Source organism: Synchiropus splendidus, chromosome 6 (assembly GCF_027744825.2).
Source record: "Synchiropus splendidus isolate RoL2022-P1 chromosome 6, RoL_Sspl_1.0, whole genome shotgun sequence".
NCBI lineage: Eukaryota > Metazoa > Chordata > Actinopteri > Syngnathiformes > Callionymidae > Synchiropus > Synchiropus splendidus.
In genome coordinates this window covers 2549110-2570347 of record NC_071339.1, presented here as the reverse complement: position 1 = coordinate 2570347, position 21238 = coordinate 2549110, and the positions used below count along the sequence as shown (strand labels likewise).

General features: G+C 45.2%; 2 protein-coding genes across 3 annotated transcripts in view; one reads left to right on the top strand and one right to left on the bottom strand.

The window, feature by feature from the left end:
* Window positions 1-847, top strand: part of celsr2 (cadherin, EGF LAG seven-pass G-type receptor 2) — a 43985-nt gene extending 43138 nt beyond the window's left edge. Inside the window, exon 34 of one of the 2 annotated variants that reach the window (XM_053868002.1) lies at window positions 97-847. In XM_053868002.1, coding sequence (XP_053723977.1) covers window positions 97-118 — 22 coding nt within the window. In that variant the 3' untranslated portion in view covers window positions 119-847. Of the gene's footprint in view, window positions 1-93 lie in introns of both variants that reach the window. The other variant, XM_053868001.1, reaches the window with a different exon arrangement.
* Window positions 848-1458: 611 nt separating this feature from the next.
* On the bottom strand, window positions 1459-19985 carry dstyk (dual serine/threonine and tyrosine protein kinase). The gene is made up of 14 exons (XM_053868011.1): window positions 19293-19985; window positions 17074-17483; window positions 11425-11919; window positions 10874-11069; window positions 8751-8989; window positions 8170-8253; window positions 7927-8103; window positions 5322-5451; window positions 4432-4588; window positions 3211-3343; window positions 3036-3149; window positions 2713-2827; window positions 2092-2226; window positions 1459-2015 (listed from the first exon to the last, which is right to left on the bottom strand). Exons 1-14 carry the CDS (start codon window positions 19480-19482, stop codon window positions 1828-1830), a joined length of 2763 nt encoding a protein of 920 aa, XP_053723986.1. The 5' UTR covers window positions 19483-19985; the 3' UTR covers window positions 1459-1827.
* Window positions 19986-21238: the final 1253 nt, after the last annotated feature.

Sequence of the window (21238 nt, the reverse complement as noted above, 5' to 3'; positions counted from 1 at the left end):
AAGCCTCACAAGGATAGCAATGTAGACCTGTACGTCTCTCCTCCAGCTCACGTCTCTGCAGTTCACTCACCTCCCACTCCCCTGTTTCTCCAGCAGCCACTGCAACACGTCCATGTGAGGCCCTGACAGAGGCATGTTTGTTGGTCACAGCGCCTCCTTCCTGCCGCCGTCCCTGCTCTGGCTGTGGAGTGTGTGTGTGTGTGTTTGCCAAACCTCAGGAGCCGCCGACTCAGCACTCGAGGACCGAGGACCACTGACCCTTTTCTGAAGAATCGTTCGTCTACATACTTGAAGCAATGCACTTTTTCATTTTCCGGCTGGAGCCGCCGTCCAGGACGACGTGTTGTTGTGAGGACTGAGGAGGGACAGAAGGGACTGGTCGCTGCTCGGAACCTCACGGTGAGGTCAGAACTGTCAGGACTTCTCACCTGTGGGAGCTCAGCATGACTGAAGTCAGAGAGCAGATGTTCATGGACAAGAAAAGACTCTCGCTGAGGAGCACTGCTGATCTAACAGTGGTAGAGTAGTCATGAGGTTTTTGTAAAATACGGAATGGATTTTCTACTGTACAGAAACGGCTAACGTTTTTAGGATTCTCTCCGCGACACTCAACTGCTGTGACATGTGGCTGCCGCTTTTACAGGCCGTAAATGTAAATAATGTTGTGATGTCAAACGCTGTTTATGTCCACCGTGACTCATAATTGCTTCATGTTGACCTCAGAGTTGTATCGGTGCCAAGAAAATAACCATCGTCTCATAACAGTTTTGTATCCGCTCGCTGGTTCTAGAACGTCCGGATGTACAGAAGTCTGAATCAAGTGTTGGAGGATCCACAACTCCATTAAAGAAAAGTGTTTTTCATAAGAGATGAGTTGTCGTTTGTTCACATGATCAAACATGACTCATAGGTTTAGACTCTCATGATGTCACAGTGATTTTCATGAAATAGGGATTCTCACCTGAGTCAGTCCCTATGTTAACAAAGCCTCAACAGCTTGGTCCTTATTTATGTCCCAAAATGACTCATCGAGATCTGAATTACATCAAGATTTATGGCCATCATGTGTAGTTGTTGAAATTATATTGACACCTGAGTCTCAACATCTCAGTCATATTGATGTTGGACTCATTAATATCTGAGTTGCATTGCATATCTGAGTCATGTTGTGGGACTCATTAATATCCAGGTCATGGTGTTGTTGGTCACTTATCTGACATGATGATGTCATGTCATGTCATGAAAACAGCATCTGGCGGTGACTTGGGTTCATTAATAAAAGTGGCTACATCATGGTGAGTGGCTGTACATTGCTCAGCGAGAGCAGCCGTTCGCTCTGAGTCTCTGCCAGATGACCACACTCACTAAAGTAGGTAACGGCCTGAGCAGAACCTCAGTCAGCACGAGTCACTCCGGAGCAATTGTGCCTGGTTTGGAGTTGGAAAAACCCACCACACGTGCAGTAACAGACACTTTTATTTTAAAAAAACGTGTAGATGCAGACATATTCAGCTTAAATACAATCTAAAACTTTATATATTTTTTTTATAATACTGGACTACATTTAAAACTATTTGCATCTACTGTAACAATTTCACAACCAAGTACTGAGCACGCAGTTACGACACGTATTTTGGAGTTTGCGTACAAGTAAACAAAGGATAACACACATTCAAACGTTGTTGTCAGGTCTTCATAAATTACTGAGACGGTTGGTTCCGGTTGGTTCTCCCGCGTTGTCTGGAATACGAAGAGCGTGAACGTCTCTCTCGCTCTCACACACACATACGCAGGCAGGCTTGTGCACGTCAGCAGGTCCGGAGTGTTTCAGTTGGAGTCGTCCAGGCTGCCGCTCTTGTGCTGCGACCCAGGGTTGCAGAGTCGCTCCATGATGCTCTGCAGGCTGGGCTCCACGATGCCCAGCAGCGGCCTCTGGGAGGCGTCTCCGTTCCAGCAGGCCTCCATCAGCTGCCAACACTCCTCGTCGAAGCTGGGCAGCCGCTCCGGCCGTGCACCTGGGAGACACGTTGACCATCAGCCACACACACAAGCACACGCTCACGCACAGCTTCAGAGGGGGCGGAGCCTCACCTTTCTTGACGTTGTTCCAGAGCTGGTCTTTGCTGGAGCACTTCTCGAAGGCTTCAGGCAGCTTGACGGAGCCGGTGCACAGGTACCAGAACAGGATCCCGAAAGCGTAAACATCGACAGAGTTGTCGTACTTTCCTGAGAGCAGACAATTCAGAACACACCTCAGTCTCATACAATGTTTTTTGTTTTGTTTTTGCTTTGGTTTTTACAGTGAGAGGAAATCAGAGTGTCTGGAGGAAACACATACTCTTGCAAATGAATTACAAATCAAATTAAGAAATGATAGAATTAGGCCACTGCATTTAAACGGGACAAATCCGCAGCGCCGTCAGTCGCGACACCAAATGCAAGTAAACTCATACAAAACATCAATAAGAAAATGAGCTGGAGTCAGTGTTTCCCAAGGAGAAAGCACGCGACAACTCCAACGTGAAGCCTTCAGTCACGTGACACACACGCAACTTGGAGACAACGAAGTTCAGATTTTTAGTTGCAGTTACAAACCAACCACCAGATGGCGCAGGACACAACGCCTCAGAGCATTGATCGGCGGCGAGTCATGTGACCAGTGGACTCCAGCTTCACTGCGCACAGCTGGCAGCAACAGCGTGAGGACGGTACCTGTGAAGAGCTCTGGAGCCATGTGGATGGGGGTCCCCACGATGCTGCCCGACATCATGGCCTCCGGCTTACAGAAGCCCAGGTCGGTGATCTTGGCTCGGTTCTGCTTGTCCAGCTGGGTCAAACACAAGGACGACAGTCAGCAGATGCCATCAGTCGTGTCACGGAGGGAAACCACCGAGTCAATTGATCAGACACGAGACACGGCTGGAGACGGAGCATGTGACCCATTAAAGCCCAGCAGAAGCAACAGGCGCCAGCCACCATACGATGACTGACACTTCATTAACGTATCGTTGTGGCTCCGTGGGTCACACACTCACCAGAACATTCTTCAGCTTGATGTCTCGGTGCAGGAGGCCCTGGCTGTGCAGGAAGCGGATCCCCTCCACCACGTCCATGGCGATCTGGAGCCTCTCCTTCAGGGTCAACCCGGCCTGCAGAGCACCACGGTAAGAGACCCGGAGCGGAGCGGAGCGGGTCTGGGTCTGGGTTTACCTTCAGGCCCGTGTAGAGATCTCTGTGGAGCCGCTCCATGATGAGCAGCACGGCGATGCTGGAGCCGCCGCCGTAGGTGTGATCGATGACTGAGCCGTGCAGGTCCACCAGCCGCTCGTGTTTGGGCAGCGACCTGCGGCGGCACAGACTTGTGGGCTCCACAATACCACAACTAGATCAAGGATTCAGAGCTCAGGAACACACCTGCATGTGCCTTTATTTTGAAACCAACCCAAGAGGAAGCATCGTTTTGACTTAGCTATTTGTTTAAAGGGCTTCTTCTGTCTCTTCGGGCTTCTCCCTTCAGGGGTGGCCACAGTGGATCATCCTCCTCCATCTCCCCCTGTCCTCTGCTTCCTCTCCTCTCAAACCCACAAACCTCATGTCCTCCTTCACCACCTCCATCAATCTCCTCTGTGGCCTTCCTCTCCACCTTCTGCCTGGCAGTTCCAACATCTCAACATCTTCATCTACCAATGTACTGGCTCTCTCTCTCCTCTGTACATGTCCAAACCATCTCCATCCAGCCTCTCTGACTTGGTCTCCTAAACACCTGAGCACATGTGCTGTCCCTCTGATCCTATCATCATCCTGCTCTCACTCCCAGAGAGAAGCTCAGCATCTTCATCTCTGCTCCCTCCAGCTCTGCCTCCTGTCTTCTCCTCAGTGCCACTGTTTCCAGACCATACAACGTTGCTGGCCTCACCAGCCTTTTGGACACCTTCCCTTTCATCCTTGCCGACACAAACATTTAAAGATAAAGTATATTATACTATTTGCCTGCAAATACAGCAGTGATTCAGACACTTGCTTGTTTCTCTTCACTGAACACCAGGTCCAATACAAGATCAGGATCCATCCTGCCTTCAAGCAAGTGGAGAACCAAGACTCGGGGGATCTAGGTGAAAACGGCCACACACAAACACAACCTTTGACCTTGACCGAATCAGCCAGAAACGAGTGTCTTCACCAGTCAAAGTGAGGAGGACGGTAACATGCTGGTGACGCTTAACCGTCACATTGTCAGCTATTTCTGACTTGAGAGTCATGACTCACGAGGGGCGTTTCAGAGCCAAACTCACAAAGCCTGATCAACTGCTCTGGGTGGAGTCTGCGGGCAGAATGCAACCGTCCGCACAAGCCACTGCTTGGGCAGATTACAGAAGTGAAAGTGTTTTTTTTCTTGGCCGAGTCACCAGGCGGCGTGTGCCGCAGACTCACCTGGTGTAGTGGAACTCCAGAGCCAAGTCGTTCCAGTGCTTGTCGTCGGGTGGCACCACTGACTTCAGGGCACACGGGTAGTGCCCCCCCCAGGTGTCGCACAAGTAGACCACCCCGTACTGACCTCGGCCCAGCTCGCGCCCCAGCTTGGGTTTACCTGCCCGCACACAGGGAACACGTGAAGAGAGAGGTCACGATGTCATCAAAAGTGGCCACATACTACACTTCACTTCCAGTGAAGTATATTTTCAAGATGTGCACTGACTTCAGTTGTATTATTCATGATCAGCTGGAACAACACACGGAAACATTGGTTCCAACCAATTTATTTACTAAGTACTAAGAGTTTGGAACAAATCTTTGCTTCGGTTCAAGAACTTTTTTACTGGTAACACGACCAGTCACGGAGCTTGAAATGTCCCTGGAGACAGCGGCTACTAGGAAGCATGAAGAGCTTCCTGTAGAAAGGAGGTAGAAATAAGAGAGTGGTGTGAACAGTGTGGTGACAACAGCACCACTCATGACTGCGGATGAAACCGATTCTGAAAAATTCTCAGCAAAATGATGAGCAGAATTTCATCTAAAGCAGGTTTGGCTCCTCAGTGAAGAGTTTCAGAAACAGCTGAAAGACTGCTCCTGCACAATGATGCGGTCGCCCTGTTCGACGTCCTCTGGTGGAGGAGCTCGAGGCACGCCTCACCAGGGGACACAGATTCACTGAGAGCACGTTAGCAGTTAGCGACTGGCTGATCTTGGTCATGGTGACCATCAAACATGAGGTTATAATTGAATGAGAAAATCGGAGAAGAGCATGTGGAAAACAAACGGCTGTAAGAGAGTGGAGCGCTTCACTCACTCGCTCACTGTGTGTGCGTGCGTGCGAGACTCACCGTGCAGCAGAACGTCTCGGAGGGAGCGGCTCTCCAGCGACAGTCGGGCCAGTCTTGGGGCGTGGTCCTTCCTCACGCGCAGCCACAGGTCCTCGGTTCGCTCCAGACGGCCAGTGTGCCCTTCCTCCAGCTGCCACATGTGACAGGCAGCAGTCAGACACTCACTTTGTTTCTGACTCTGGTTCCCAATTGAGCCAACGCTGACATGCTATACATCACCGTGACAACCGTACTTTCCCCGACCCCGCAGCCCCAGAGCTGCTCGTAGCAAACTTAGCGTCTGAGACATGTTTGACTTTGATGACCTGGAGTGCACCAGTCGGTCTTCCAGGCCTTTTGACTTGCTTAAGGTTGCAGGGAAAAAGAAAGTGCTGCAGCTCTGTGATGTCAAGGTCCCGGTGCTTCTACATTCCACACAGTTTTCCTCATTCAGAAACTAATCTGGCTAAACTCACTTTCCTTTGTCAGGGGAGATGCTTCAAGAGAGAAGCAAAGAAAGAGAGAGGCAATGATACAGAGTAGATAGGCACCTATGCCAGCATTTCCCAAAACAAGTAAGAGTACAAGTACTTGCATTTGAGCACTTCCGCCTGTACAGCACTTTTTTTTATTTTCCCATGTATAGTGGTATTTGAACAACATTCCTCAGTACGTTTTCCTTGTACATGGGTGACGGCCACAAGTTTCACTACAGTACAAATATATAATCAACTAACATTCAAAAACTGGGCACTGCAGTTAAGTGGTATCAGTTTCATGATATGGGTGGCCATTTTATGAGTACAACTACGAGTACTCAATATAATATTCAGATACAGCCAGGTTTACACCGTATTTAAATTTGAACCCACAAGTCTTGAACGCTTAAGTCACTTCATTGTTAGTATACAAAAAGATCCAGACGTTGTTTGAAAATCCTCATGTCTCCTTGACTGTGGGTGTTTTGGCTATGACGTAACCAATAAATTTGCCTTAAAATTAACTGATGGAAAAGAAAGTCTTCAAGTGCCAGGCCCAATTCAAACAGAACCTGAAATCAGAATCATCAGGAAGCGTCTCTGAGGTCGGTCCACCAACTGTCCTCCTTCACCACTGACTCTCAGCGCAGGAGACACCAGTATTCATCAACCTTACCACCTTCCATGGAACCCCCCTTGACTTGCATCCATTTTTAGGAATTTTCCAAACTGATTTCAGACACTTTGAAACACCACATACGAGCCTATGCAAGGGCAAAGCTTGAAACCCTTATTAAAACCCCGCTTCATTTCATTTATTTGACTTTCAGAATGTCATGTAACACAGAGCGGCCGGCGCTGAACCGGCGGTCCATCACATTCAGAGATCTGCAGCCCTACGTCGCTATATTGAGTGGGACTGGTTTAAAACAATGATATCTTGATGAGATCTTGACAACACAAAGCGGGTGGTGAAGACTGCTGTTTGATTTCTCATGTGACATACTGCTCACGAGGCTTGGCTACGGTGGCAGTGTGAAGCTATTCTGACCGCAACTGTTGCCCTATCATGGGATTGTTCCATAGAAGCAGCCGTTTTCGGCTCGTCCAGTCAGAAGGAAAATAAGTGATATCTGCTGCGCCTAGTTAGACACGGACTGAAGTGAATTGAATTGTCACATGACTTTTATTCCCTTTTTCAAACGGCACATCTCGTCATTAACTAGCCACATTCTCCTAAACAAGTTAGCAGAATGAAGCGAAGTCTGGCTCGAGCATCGGTGGGCGACCGCTTCCCCTGCAGATAGTCACATGTCTGGCCTGACTGCAGAATCCACATAAACTTTAAGTGCAGGCCGAACAAAGGCCCGCGTGTGTGGGAGAGAGAGGAATGCTTCCGTTTAAATATCGTGCGCCACCGACAGGAGTCACTGTGACAGTTCCCATCACTATCCTCTGCAAAATTCAACTCAAGTTTGACCGTACGAAGCATCACCATCAGTCCATCAGAGCAACTGAACTGAACCCTGATGTGGAGATCATTGAGGTCAGCTCATGCTAAATAGTCGTAAGTTTGCAAGGCTCAGGGAGGATTTAAAAAAACATTCCCACGACACCAGAGCCCGAGGACGTCAGTTGAAGGACAAGATATATGGCTGTTTTCATATAAGCGGACCATCGACATCATGCCGCCAGCGTGTCTCCCCACTAGATACACATATATATAGGTCAATAAACACGTGCCTCATAACAAACCCCCTCAGTGTCGTCTCAAAAGAACACAGGAAAATGTATCAGGAAATATGGCAGCATTTCTCAAACAAACTTTTGCTTCATGACAACATCTAGCGGACTCATAACCAAAGGATTGTCTAATCCAACTACTCATATCAAAAGTCCAGGAACATCCTGAACTAAATCAAAAAGAAATCGGTAAACACAGCACAGAATGGGAGACCATGGTTTCAAATGAAGTCAGTAAAAGTTATTGACAGTTTTAACTGAATGTTCTTCAAAGCTCAAGATGGAATTTTTGATTTTTTTTTACTTCATGGATGCAGTATCTGACAGCTCCTCAGTATCTGACTGTCTTTTTCTGATTTAAAAAAATAAAGTTATATGGCTAAAAAATTCAGGAGGGGCCTCACCTGCCGCAGAGACGCTGCGAAGGCCTCATGGGAGCTGTTGAGTCGGGTTCTGAACTGAGAGCAGATGCTGCGGGCCAGTTTGGCGGCGCTGAGACTCTCGATGGCGTCCTGGGCAACTTTCCTCTTCCACTCTGGGCTGATGGTCGGAGGGTTCACGAACGTGATGCGGTGGATTATCTGACAGAGAGAACTTTGAATGAGCTCGGCCTCTAAGGGAGATCAGAGGAACCGGACGATACCTACCTGCTTGATCTGCTCCCAGACCAACCGAGTGACTGATGATCCGGAGTGAAACGTGACCTCCACATGATAGGCTGCATTCAACAGCTGGAGGGGACAAACAAGTCTTTTATTGAAGCATCCATCCTTTTTACTTTTCTATGTGTTTGTATTTGAAAAGCACATCACACTTCATTCCTATGTCTTAATCTAGAATATTTTGTACTGAGATCAGGAATCTTGCTTTTCATCTGCTTGTTTGTGCGCCAGCTAAACAACTCAAAAGGGATTTCTGCTCCACCAATCATTTTGAAGAGCCATCACTTTCTCTGTGGAAAGAGATGGAGCAGTGAGCTCTGGAGAGCCACCTGCTGCCCCACTTTTGTGCATAGCGATCAATGACATTTCAAATGCTCACAAAAGCGCTAACAAATACTACAGATGAATAGGAAGGATAAATGCACTAAGTGTGTTTGAGATGTAGCATGCAACTACAAGCACATTTTTTCACCACTATGATGTTTTCGCTTGTGAAATTGTCTTTGTCCATTTGCCCAGTTCAGATACCCATTTCCTCAAATGTGAGGCCAAGGAAAAGCACCAACCTGCTTGAGGTGATTGGATGTGATGTTGTTGTGCACAGAGGACTCGAGGTGCGACTTCTCCAGGCTCATCAGACATCGCTCCAAAGTACCAACAAAACTCTCCCTCAAATAGTCCACAGAGCTGATCAGCTTGTTGGCCACGGCCTGGTTCAGACGCACCACGATCAGCTCCTGGATCTGGTGGATGCACGACTTGATCTCCTTGGATGTAAAAGCCTCACTGTTTGTCAGGATGATGTCTGCCGGAGAAAGAAAAAGGTATCACATTAAAGCATCAAGTATGGAAACACACCTGATGGAACCTCCTGGACCTTTACAGGGATCTCAGCAACCTCACTCCATTGGAACACAGCTGGGCTAAAATATAGGTTCATGGAAATAGCTGAATGTTGAACTCCTCCTCTCCACAATGCAGTAAGTCTCTCATCATTTTGAAGTTATTGCTTTATCAAGTTCTCCCCCATCTGAAACCTCGAAGAACAAGAGGTGCCAAGAGTCAAGCCCTATGCGAAGCGGTTCTGATGGGCGGGGCCTATGCATATGGTTTGGGGCAAACAGAAATACACTGCTGTGGCCAGTAGGGCTCCAACGTCATTTTAAAGACAGTAAATCAGTACAAAGGGATGTGACTTTTTTGCATTCTGCAACAGAACACAACACGGTGCTGATGTCACACTCTACACATAAACACACTTAAACTTCAGGATGGGGCTCCAGAGTTGCACTAAGCCTTTGCTGTATTAAGTGCACAGAGCGTTTTTGTGCTTCAACGCTGAAGTATCACATTGTCCGTTATTTGAATCAATACATTACTTTGTTTTTAATAATTAATAAAACTTACTCTTGAGTTCCGAGGTCTACTTTTACTGCATTTTTAAGGCTGAAGTGCTGCCAGATACAGTATAAATTCTCCCAACGTTGGAAGTCCCCAGATGATCGTTAACATTTGTTAAAACTTTGACCCCCCATGTGTCACTGTATGAATAAATAATGGTCTACTTACATTAGATTTGGCCTTTTTACATTTTTTTCAGGGCACAAAATACGATTTGTCCGGTCAGTTTGAGTGTGACTTTTCTGATACCAAAATGGGGAATTCCAGATGATGTGCTAAAACGGAATCAATATTTTAACTTTTAATGATCCTTGTCTAAGATGGAACATTTTTGTACTACTGTGTTGTTAAACAGATGTTTTCGCATGATCTTAGGTCAGTCTGGTCAGAGGTCAAAGGTCAGATAAATCCACACCTTCATTTACATTCAAAGCATGTGAACCACAAGACTCTACGTATATTAAACATTGCAAAAGAAGAAAGGATAGTTTTCTTAAACATCTCTGATGATGCAGTCAGAGCTTTTTTTAATGACACCTTTTTTATTCTCTTCCACTTAACTTGGTAGAGAGTGAGATAGAGAGAGATAAATTGAAGGCGTACTCACTCAACTGTCCGACCAGAGTCAATAAAATCAGTGTCAGTCAGTCGTGTGTGCGTTTTGCTGTTCAGTCCAAAGGCCGTTCCAAAGGAACATGTGCAGTGTCACATCTATGTTACACAGCTAACTATGTCAATTCCCAAGGCTTGTTTAACGTACCTATTAAAGTCGAGACAGCAAACGCAATTTCTGTTTACAACCCTGAAAGTGCCATCAGGTCAAACATGCTCTGGCTTTCGTAGACACGAGTATGTTCAGATGAAAATAGATCTATAAATAGTGAAAAACACTGGAGATCAAGAGCCCTCACAGTGGATGTCAAGGATGGTTCAAGTATTAAAAACTGAAGCTGAGAAGCATCATGAGAACTGTAATTCAATAGTTGCAACAAGAATGAATTGTCTTGCAAAAATGTGAGCATCAATGATGAGCAAAACAAAATCTTTGAAGTCTGGCTGGAGGCAGAAGCCGATTAAACTAACCGCTGCACATGATAAACCGAAGACGACTTGGATCAGAAAAATGTGCAATTAACGAGGAAGCATCGCTCCAAAGAGAAATGCATTTGAGCACAAACAAGATGATCGCAAGTGTGAGAACTGCAGTGCACTACAACAGTAGAAAAACTTTCCACTGATCCCTCAAACAGACTTCTTTGTAAAGCACGGTGTTTCTTTCTTTTGTGACCTGTGAACTCAAGGTTGGCTGCGTCCTCCAGCAACTGCTCTTTCATGCTCCCGAGGGTCTCCACAATCATCTCCTTCATCTCTTCCTGTTTACGGTTGGCGATGTTCATGAGGGAGGTGAAGAGTTCGGCCTCCTTCTCTCGTGTGTACTCGAGCCTGCGAGGCGTAATTTGCAGGTCTCGCTGCATATCAAAGGCCTTTTGTGGGACAGAGGGAGAAAATGGTTGGAAAGTGCCAAAGCAGGAACAGCGCAATAAATGTCACAAATTTCAAAATTCATTCCAAAACGGTGAACTATCCTTGCACTTTTTAAGGATAAAAAGACTGTAGAGACGGAGGACATGAAGATATAGAGAGGGGAACGGAAGTTAATATTAAAATTACTGATGACGTTGAATAAAAGGTGCTCAAAATGACGAGCCTGTCGCTCCAGAAAGAAACAACCAGGATTTTAACATTTGAGATACATTCTGCTGATTTCGTCCTGAACCAAAACCATAGTAAGCAGCATAGAAAGCAGGGAGCGTTAGAAGTGCTGACTCGTCCTCTGACCTGGTTAATGAAGAGATCGAGACAGCGGCAGTGGAGTCCGTTGAGCAGATTGGCAGCCTCCACCTGTTGATTTTGAAGCACCTGGCGAGCAAACGGCACCAGCAACTTGTGCAGTCTATCAAAGGTCTCTCCCAGCACGCTCTGAGGCTTGGCCCCGGGGACGGGCATCTGTGAGGGAGCCCCGCACGAGCAGTTCCCCGCTGGGCCGCTGAGGAAGCCCAGAGAAAGCAGCTGCTTGTGCAGCACGCTCTTCTCCTTCTCAGAGCGCCGGCCGGTGTCGGGGGACGCCGTGGGTCCAGAGTCGGGGATGCGGATGAAGCAGATAGGAAAAGGCAGCATCTCTTTGACCCTCCAGAGCTCCTCAACCTGCTCCGCACCCAGGGACTCCTGGTTGATGGCGTACAGTATGATGGGAATGACATTGCGAACACAGTCCTCCAGGGCTTCTTCTATGGGCTGGACACTGGGACATGGGATCACCATGACCTTCACTTCCTGTGTACAAACCACAAAATAACATCATCGATTGGTAGAAACTAGACTCAGGCACAATATGTGAGGTGATGTGACGCAATGGTCTACAGCGCCGTCACAGTGGCTGAGCTAAAGCAGCAGACAGTTTTGTTCAGTTTGCTGTGTGTGCTCTGTACCACCAAAACAAAAGTGATGAATTCACATCACATGAATTAAAAAATAAATAAATAAATAAAAACACTTCCTCTGTTGCTTCTATTTGAAACTAGAACTTTGGTGTCCAAGCGAATCACTATTGGCACAAGTCTGTATTAATGTGCGTTACTTCACTCAAAGAGAGCACCTGATCTGATAAAGAGCATTGAATAGTGTTCAGGGTAACAAGAGAATAGGATGGAGGCTCAGGTCCAACTACACTGGGTTTGAATATACAAAGATAAACAAGCCTGCCTGAAAAGATGCGTTTTGAGTTGAAATACATCAATGCTGTAGTGATCATGGCACTGCATTTGAGGCAAAAGAACTGAAATGAGCATTTGAAGATGAATCGTTCACGAGACTTTGAGGGACAAATTTAGTGACGTTTTGAGCGTCATAGGAATCGACATGGTGAGCCACAACTGACTATCTGACCAGGCGGAGTGGCCAGACAGAAATCAATGTTGGTGTTCCCTGATGTCCAGTTGGAAGCAATGACGAAAGACTGTGTCATAACATTTCAGCGATAATGCTTCGCCCAGCCTCTCACCCTACCTAACCATCCAAAACACATGGCTGATCTCAACAAGGGCCTAAACCAAACTTATATTCAATTATATTGACCCAGTTATTTTGAAGTTTTAATCCTAAAACTGAGTCTTAACGTCACGGGGACCGACATACGGTCCCAACACAAATAGCAAAATGTCCCCACTAGGAGGTGTGTTTCCAAGAGCTGGTGCCCACGAGTATAGTTATCCAAGTCCTCACTCACTCCCACTCGACCTACACCTTTGACGTGTGAACTCTCAGCTCCAACTGAAAATCATTTGGGCAAGTCTCCAGATCAGCCTACATGTCCCCAACTCAAACATGACTGAGGGACAGGTCCGGACTGATTTGATGAACAGGGTGTGAAGCGCGAGTGCTGCGCCACGATGACTCGCGGTGGCTAAATGCCTCGCAGCGGCACAAAAGAGACAGTCAGTCCCGTCTCCATGAAACAAGGAGCAATCCCATATGAGCAGCCTCTCTGGAACAAAGCTGGCCTGCAAGCCACCAGTGAACATCAGATCAATGCTTGAATTGGCCTGTAAAAGACCACAACGTGTCAGGAGAACGCCTGAGAGCAATGCTGTTGTTAAGCCTGGCGTCATTTACCACTATAGCAACAGCATGACCCAGTTCCTCATAAACAGAAAGTCAAATTATCCTTGAGGAAATAACAGTCCACATTTTTTTACAGGAATAGCTAATGCGCCGGGAGTGTGACGCCGTGCTTCTGTGAATTTGTTGCACACCCAGTAAACTTTACAAGACACGAATTTTAGGCTCATGCCGATACTTTAGCAACCAATACGGACCTGTGTGCTGAGTCCTGGTGGGCAAACAACCACGGACTGGAGAGTAATTAGCAAGTTGGCTCTCTTGCCGGCCTCTGAGGCAGAAGGCAGCGACAGCAGGGTGTGAATACCACACTGAGCAGAGAGATTGTGGGCCTCACCACTCCCAGCCAGGCCTGTTAATTCAGCAGAAATCCCAGGCAGCAAAGAAGAACGCTCAAGCAGGAAAGTCAAGATCCAACAATCAGAAAAATCAACATGTAAAACTTTCATGACAGTGCAGGGATTTGGACCAAAACTTTACTTCAGTCGTTCACTCGTCACATTTCTCAGCAACCACTAACTAATAATGACTCGATGACAAAGCTATGGTCCCAATATGGAGCAAAAAAAAACCCCAAAAACAAACAAACAAAACTAAGCTAAGAAGACAGAAGACAGCTGTTCTAGGCTGCACAGTATCCAGAGATCTGATGGCAAACCCACATCTGTATACAGTTGAGTTTTTGTTCCACAAACAGCATGGCAATATCAGACTGCTTAGGGCAGTCCCTAAAAATGTAGCCTACATAAGGCTTACATGTCAGCTGAAGTTCAAAACAACTGACAAGGAAAAACTGAAGTGAATAACACTACTATATCATTTTCAGTTACACTTAAGATTTGGGAGCATATATTGCCATAAATTAAGCACATATTGTTATGTGTATTAGTAGCATATTAGCCAGTTATTCGGATCCTGTTACACATGAATATATTTTAACCTGGAATTGTCAACGGAAGTTGACTCGAAAGAACATTGTAATTATTATTTATAGCAGTAAATCATATATTAGTTTACTGAAGCATAGCCAAAAGTTTCCACTAATAAATAAATTGGACTGAAGCTTGTTTGACAGTAAATAAAAACACCATTTAAATGCACATGTTGAAATCCTAACTCACGGACAAATATAAATAAAACGCATTGACCCCCAGGGCACAAAATAACTTGACCCACAGATTACAAACCCCACCCCCAAAGTAACATGTGAGGCTTAACATCAACCCCATTACATCCAACACTGATCCTCTATCATCACTTCATTCATCGATTCTGACGTGCAACCATTCATCCCAGGGCAGCTGCAACAAAGATTCCAGATCAGGAAAGAAAACAAGTGTATTAGTCGACAGAGGAGCAGCGAGCAGAGTGAATTTTGCCGGCAGGTTTACTGCAGAACAGCAACCAAAATATTTGTGATGAAAAACAGTCTCCAAAGCTCAGGTGGAATCGATGGAAACTTCATCGGACTAAAGAGGATTTTTCCCTCCAAGGCCCAGTCATGTGAATTGCACCAGACCCGTGGCATTATGTAAGCAGGCAGGGCGGGAGGGCGGCCTGTGGCCTTAGCCAAACCCAAAATCTGGGCAAGTGCTACGTGTTCTTGAGACAACTATCAACGTGCCACATGACAAAATTGATTGGAATTCAACCTACCGTGTTAAATGCGTTAAACTTTAAGAGGCATTGGGTTGAACGGCTGCTCTGTATTTATGGCAGTTGAACTCGCGTCACCAAGAAACCTTCAGCAGAGAAATGGAACATTTCTAAACCGCACATTAGGAGACGCTTGGTGAAACAAAACAAATAATGTGCTCTGCTTCATAATCCGTCAGTGGCCAATGCATGAAGGGAAAAGCAAAAGAAACATTCGCCAACAAGAAACGTCAGACAAAAAGCAAGAGCATCGGTAATCTTTACATAGAAATGAGACATAAGTGTTCCTCATCAATAGAGGGCGATGTGGAGGTATTCAGTTATGTCTTAAGGTATGGTGCACACTCCCCCCTTGGTTCAATAGATGAAGAAACAATATTGATGCATTTCTCAACAGCTGTAAACAATTTAACCCCTGCATCCTGCTGAGCCAAAAGAACACACACTCTAGAGCTTGATGTACTAAGGGAGCAGCCCTACTACGCTACTAAAATAAAGTCATTTCAAAAATATGAATGAAGAACTTTTGGACTGTTTCTTTCCGCCTCCTTTTTCTTTTCAAATTCTTTTGATGGCCAACGCTTATCTGAACTACATTTCTAGTCCCCTTACATTTAATGACAAATATTTAAAAATGTATAACAACGTGCCTAAATAATAATAAAAAAAATAATAATTTCATGGCATTTTTCCCCTATTTTATTAATTTTAAATAATCTATTTTAGTACATTCATTTGGCAAGAGTTTTTTTCTTCTGTTGTTTGGTTTGGGCCTTACATTAGATTTACAATTGCCCTATTGATGTAAACTGTGTGGTTTAAGCTGCATTTTATTTTATCACTAACCAGTACTAAACAAGTAGTTATGTCATGCAATGTAAGACAAAGCTCACACTGTATGGTCTAAGGGTCAGATCTCACCGAAGTGAAAGCAGTCAGGAGTAATTATCTCTTGTTGCCACAGTGAACGAACGTTATCGGAACAATTCATTCAACCATGAATTGGACTGCGACAGTGGATGCTTGAGTATTGATGCTATAACTATGATGGAGCTACTAACAACCAGAACTTTGAGGCACATTCTCTCATTTTCACTCACTGTCTAACCCTGAAATAAAACTGACAAAACCTAGACTGTGACATGACGAACACAACAAGGTTCCACAGAGCACAATCATGGCGGGTTGTTTGTCTTTAATTGTCCTTGATGATGAGCAGAAGAAGAAGAAGTGAGAAGACTGGTGAATGAAAGGAGTTGTGATTGCAGGATGTAAATAAAGAGATGCCTGTGCAGAGCTTGGGGTATAGAAATGGCTGGATGTGCATCAAGACTTAGTCTGTGACAAATGAAAAGCAAAGCCAGCGTTTGTTGTGTAAACAAATCTAGATTCTAGACACAGGTGCCGTCACTCATTTACAACAACACAACCACTGCTGCTTCCATTAAGATTTTCACACATCAAACAAAGGTTTTGATATATTTAACACATTAGGCAATAAAACAAAGGCATATTTAAGCTCTTATTGGTTTGACTGGTAGTTTCAGTCCATAATAGCACCTAATCTAATTTAATTTCCTTATATTTCTCCCCATTTCTTCTTTGTTGGGACGTCTTTATTTAGCAATTTTGGCACATTCAAAGTCACACTTTTAAGGGCATTTTTTCCAAATGTTTCATTGAGTTACTTATGCTCGTTCGACATCACTATGTCGGACAATATCAGATAAATGTAGCATGCCAGAAGGGCATGATATCAAAATACAGTACCATCCATTGTCCTCTTGGATGGAAGCCGTTTTGGGTTTTTGAGATAAATTAATCATGACGATGAAAGACTTTGTGAAAAAAGAGGTTGGATTTTGTCCTCTGAAGGTACAGTTACTAAAGAGAAAAGAATTACTGCCTTTGATGTGACATTTTTAACTCTTAATAATACCATATCTTAGTATGGTATTTCAGATAAAATAAAAAAGTCAGTGTGCAATAATCTGTGTCACCAGTTTTTAAAATGTGATCTTATTGAACTCTCTTCACCTGGAACATAAATATGTTACGTAATGTAACATTTTACACTGAAACTCAGTGGGAAAAAAAGCATGTTCCCATCAAAAACAGTGACACGTATCAGTCATAGCATACATTTTCACCGACCTGAAGCAGTGGATGATGCAGGGTGATCTCCAGCTCAGCAAGTCGGTGAGCCGGGTCCTTACACTCCTCATGGATCTCAAGGTCTTCACGGGGAACTGTGTCCCAGCGGCCACAGTTTGCAGCCAGCTGGTGCACCAACTCATACTGCCCAGGCAGCGCCAAGCTCAGTCGCGTCTGTCTTCCGTGGGTGAAACACAGCTTCCTCCTCTTGCAAACTGTACCCTGGATTCCTTCGCATGCCTCCCCGGCCTCTGGGCCCAAGGGCAGCAGTCTTTCCCCCAAAAGGCAGTTCAGCATCTGGTAGCGGGCAGTGCAGTCTTGGCCCAGGATGAGTATGTATGGCGCCGCCCCAACAGTGTTTCGTAGGAACTCTTCCTCATGGCTGGGGAAGGAGATGCAGCTGAACTGGCCTAAGGAAAGGAGCAGATGGAAGTGTTAGCAACCAAACAAAACATTACTGTTATTACCAGAGAAGAACAAACGTCAATTGTCCAATGCCAGTGAATTGGAGGCGTATTTGTTCAATCACAATTCACAAAACTGAACTATGAATACATTTGTCAAAAGGGAAATCAAGAGCATTTTATGTCTCCTCTTCTTATTTAACCTTTCTAAAACGGAGACGTTTCAACTAATAATCCACAACACTGCTGAGTCACTGTGTGCTTCAAGTCACACTGCGAGGTTTAACTGTGACTGTGACCCTAATGTAGCGCTTCTCAGCTGCCTCTTAACCAAGCAGAGCATATTAAAGCCTTTTGTTTCCGTCCCGACTGTGTGGAGCATTTGACTGCATGACCCACGTGCAGCTACACATTTTTAATTACGGGTGCTAGCGGCTCATAGTCAAGCTACACACAATGCTCCCCCCAGATCATGTGCTGTGCATTTATCAATTACAACCATGAAATTTGGTGGATGTAACTAATCTGGCTGCCTGATACAGGAGAGTATTGTGTTCTCCAGACCCAATTTGGCTCAATTTGAAAGATGATAATGGGCCCCTGTCACGCTCTGACGAATGTTTCGTTTAATAAAACATTTGATAAAATGGATATTAGATACAGGATAAAACAACAGACGTCCAGTCCAGCCTACTTGATTGGTCAGGGACACGCATCAGTCGTGTCAGCGTGGGTGAGCTTAGCAAGCAAGCGAGAAGCTCTCCTGAGACATCACAGTGAAAAAAATAATATAGTCTGGTGAACTCTCCCATCTGATTAACCTGCTGGTCTTGTTGGCTGGTTTGGCACGACATAAACAGTATGCTTTTTGTGTTTGTTGATAACAAGCGCACGGTTCATAGCTAAGGTGTTTGTTTAATGCTATCTTTTCGCAGTTGCTTGAATCAAAAATACATTTCAAATGTGCTCATTGGATTTCAGAACGTGGGCGTGCCCAACCCCTGCAGGCAATTGCTACGAGCTGCACGTCTGGATCCAACGGATCTTCGATTCCCTATGTCAGAAGTGAACTAAGAGTTCAGTTCACGCTCTCAGGTCTTGTGAAGTCACGTGAGCGCAGTTTCACCAACCCTAAATGTGTGCCTCAACTTTTAAGGGACCTTTTGTCGGTAGTTTTGGCTTTTAGGGCCCAACAAAAATGGAGCGTAAAACAAGTGTGAAAGCTTCGAGAACAATAACATTTTTGTATTCATTTAAACTTACAATCCACTCAAACCCACAACTGTCTTCTAATTCTGATTACGACTACTAAATAAAACCAACCCATACATGATGATGCCAAGGAATCACTTGTATTTGACTATATCGCTCTTCATTGTTTAGCTTCCCGGATGCAATTTCTTTTTCTATTAGGCCATTCAACCAAATGCATTTGATGTAATCCACACATTGTGGACAGATGTACACCATGATGAGAAGGAAAGCACGTTGTCAGATTACATGACTTTGTGAATTTTTACTGTAGGGTGTTGGAATGAACTGTAACTGTGAATAAGCTTGTTTTCAATACTCAATTTGGATGTATCAAGTCCACAAAAAAACCACTTGGTGTCATTAAACAAGACTGCTCATCCTCAAGGCAACAGACGAGTGTAACTGAAGTGACACATTAGATAACACATCGCATTCTTATTGACAGTAAGAACTGACTGTGTTGCTTTTATAAGAAGCCGTCCCTGTTAACTGACTGCTTCCCTCCTCCTGCGCCACAACAACAGCAGGAGCAGCAGCAGCATCTCTCAGGTGTTTACTCACCTGCCTCCATTGAGCAGGATTCGGAGCTCATGGTTGAAGAGTTGCTCTGATTCTGCCGTATCTCCCGGAAGAAGACATTGGTCTCCTTCAGGTTCTTCTTCAGCTGTGTGGAGTGTTTGTTGTAGCTGATGAAGACCCGAGCCAGCTCCCGGGCCAGTGGGTTGGTTTTCTGCGGAACGTTTCCCTCCATGGCTCCTAATCCCGGCGAGACTTGAGCAACCTCAATATTGCATCTCGCTCTAGCTCGTCAACTGCTCACAGAAACGTCGTGTTGTCCTCTAATGGAGAGAAACGTGCTCGAACAGCGAGCGCTGGTGTTAGCCACACAACATCCCTTGTGGCTCCTCGCCTCGGCCTGGCACCACACTCATAGCCTCCCGCCTCACTGGAAAGGTCCAGACTTTGAAGCGAAAGGCTGAATTTGAGTGCAGTTCCGACAGATTCCCGCGGCCACAGCGACTGTGCGCCACTCGCTTCAACTTTCCTGCGACGGACCAAGGACGGGAAGGCTCTTCCTAGACTGACATCCTGCCGGGCCGGACCCAAGCACCAGGACGGGGACGAGGGCGCCGAGCTGTCCTCCCGCGGCGGACTGCGAAACCTGGGAGCGATAGCTTAACACGCAGCTACGGAATCAGTGCAAAACATTTAAGTCGGTCAGCCTCAAGTTGGGGAGGGGCGGAGTCCTCGCGCGCGATGCTTCTTGGGAAATGAAGGAGTTTGGCTTTAATGTGTGTGGCTTCCATAGATCAAGTGCATGATCGAGGGTACCGTTTGGCAAAGACGCATGTTTCATGTTGGTGATGGATACGTCCATAGAGGGCGTCTTTAATGTGAGTGCACGGTTCTTTACATGAACAGGTCAATGAACAGGAAACCAACATATGGAATATCAGGCCTTTGAGGGTGAAGTCCAGACCAGAATACAGGACAATTCATCCCTGTAAAATTTACGATGAAAGATATTTTGTTACGTTTTTTTCATCTCAAACAGTTTTTCTTTTTTACACATTGTACGTAGCGCGTTTCCATTTCCGTCTTTATGTGCACTATTTGCATGGATTCTTTTCCTCTTACCGAGTCTGTCTGTTTGTATTTTGTATTTTATTTATTTTTATTTTTGTTGTTTACAGAGCATGTTAAGTTACGAGCAAAAGGTCCTTCGTGATTATTACTTTTTTTTATTCTCATTTGAGTTCTTCATTTCTTTTGAGAGAAAATGGCTGCCATTTATTTTGGAATAAATGCCTGCGTCTGTATGTGTCATAGAGACGTTTTACTCGTCTTCTTTACCAAGAACAGTCGACAATAAATCAACTACAGTAAACCTAAACTACGCAACTGCTGTGAACCTGAAGTTCAACGGTTCCTTGTGTCTTTGACTCGGTAGTGCCCTCTGCTGGACAATATGTAGAATTACAAAAACATCACTCGCCGTCCACGGTTTCGCATTATTTAGTGCTTGACACTCAAGACTGGTTTTCTTGTGAGTGCTGAGCTGACGTCGAAGTTTGAAGGAATAACAGCTTTCATTAAACTTGGGAAAAGTGTTTCACGTAAAAGTATCCTTGGATGTTGTGTGGTAAGTCTTTTTGTGGGCATCCCACTTTACATTCAATAAACAGAAACGTTTTTCGAAGTCGTTTGTCTATGTTTTTCGTTTTTAATTAAATACCAAATAAACGTGTCAACATGTTTGCGAAATATTTGTTCAGTGTACCATTTATCAGTTCAGGCGGAAGAGTAAACTGGCACTCTGGTCAACATAGCAAACACAAAGACTCTCTAATGGGTCATTGGGGTCAATTAGGACTTTTATTGGTGAGAATACCCTGGGCAAGTCTGGAAGACATTAATCTGTGTCGGGAATTTCGCCACACTCCGTCCTGGTTTCACTTCCTATAGCAATGCCAGATGAGGACAGGGAGAGTTTGCTGCCCTTGAAT

What these genes read in the sequence shown, in the direction of transcription:
- dstyk (XM_053868011.1), bottom strand. Translation starts at nt 19,482, where the DNA reads ATGGAGGGAAACGTTCCGCAGAAAACCAACCCACTGGCCCGGGAGCTG. An exon ending in ATCCTGCTCAATGGAGGCAG is followed by an intron (nt 17,484 to 19,292) that starts GTGAGTAAACAC and finishes TCCTTTCCTTAG; the next exon opens with GCCAGTTCAGCTGCATCTCC. An exon ending in GGCTCCAGAGCTCTTCACAG is followed by an intron (nt 2,227 to 2,712) that starts GTACCGTCCTCA and finishes GTCTGCTCTCAG; the next exon opens with GAAAGTACGACAACTCTGTC.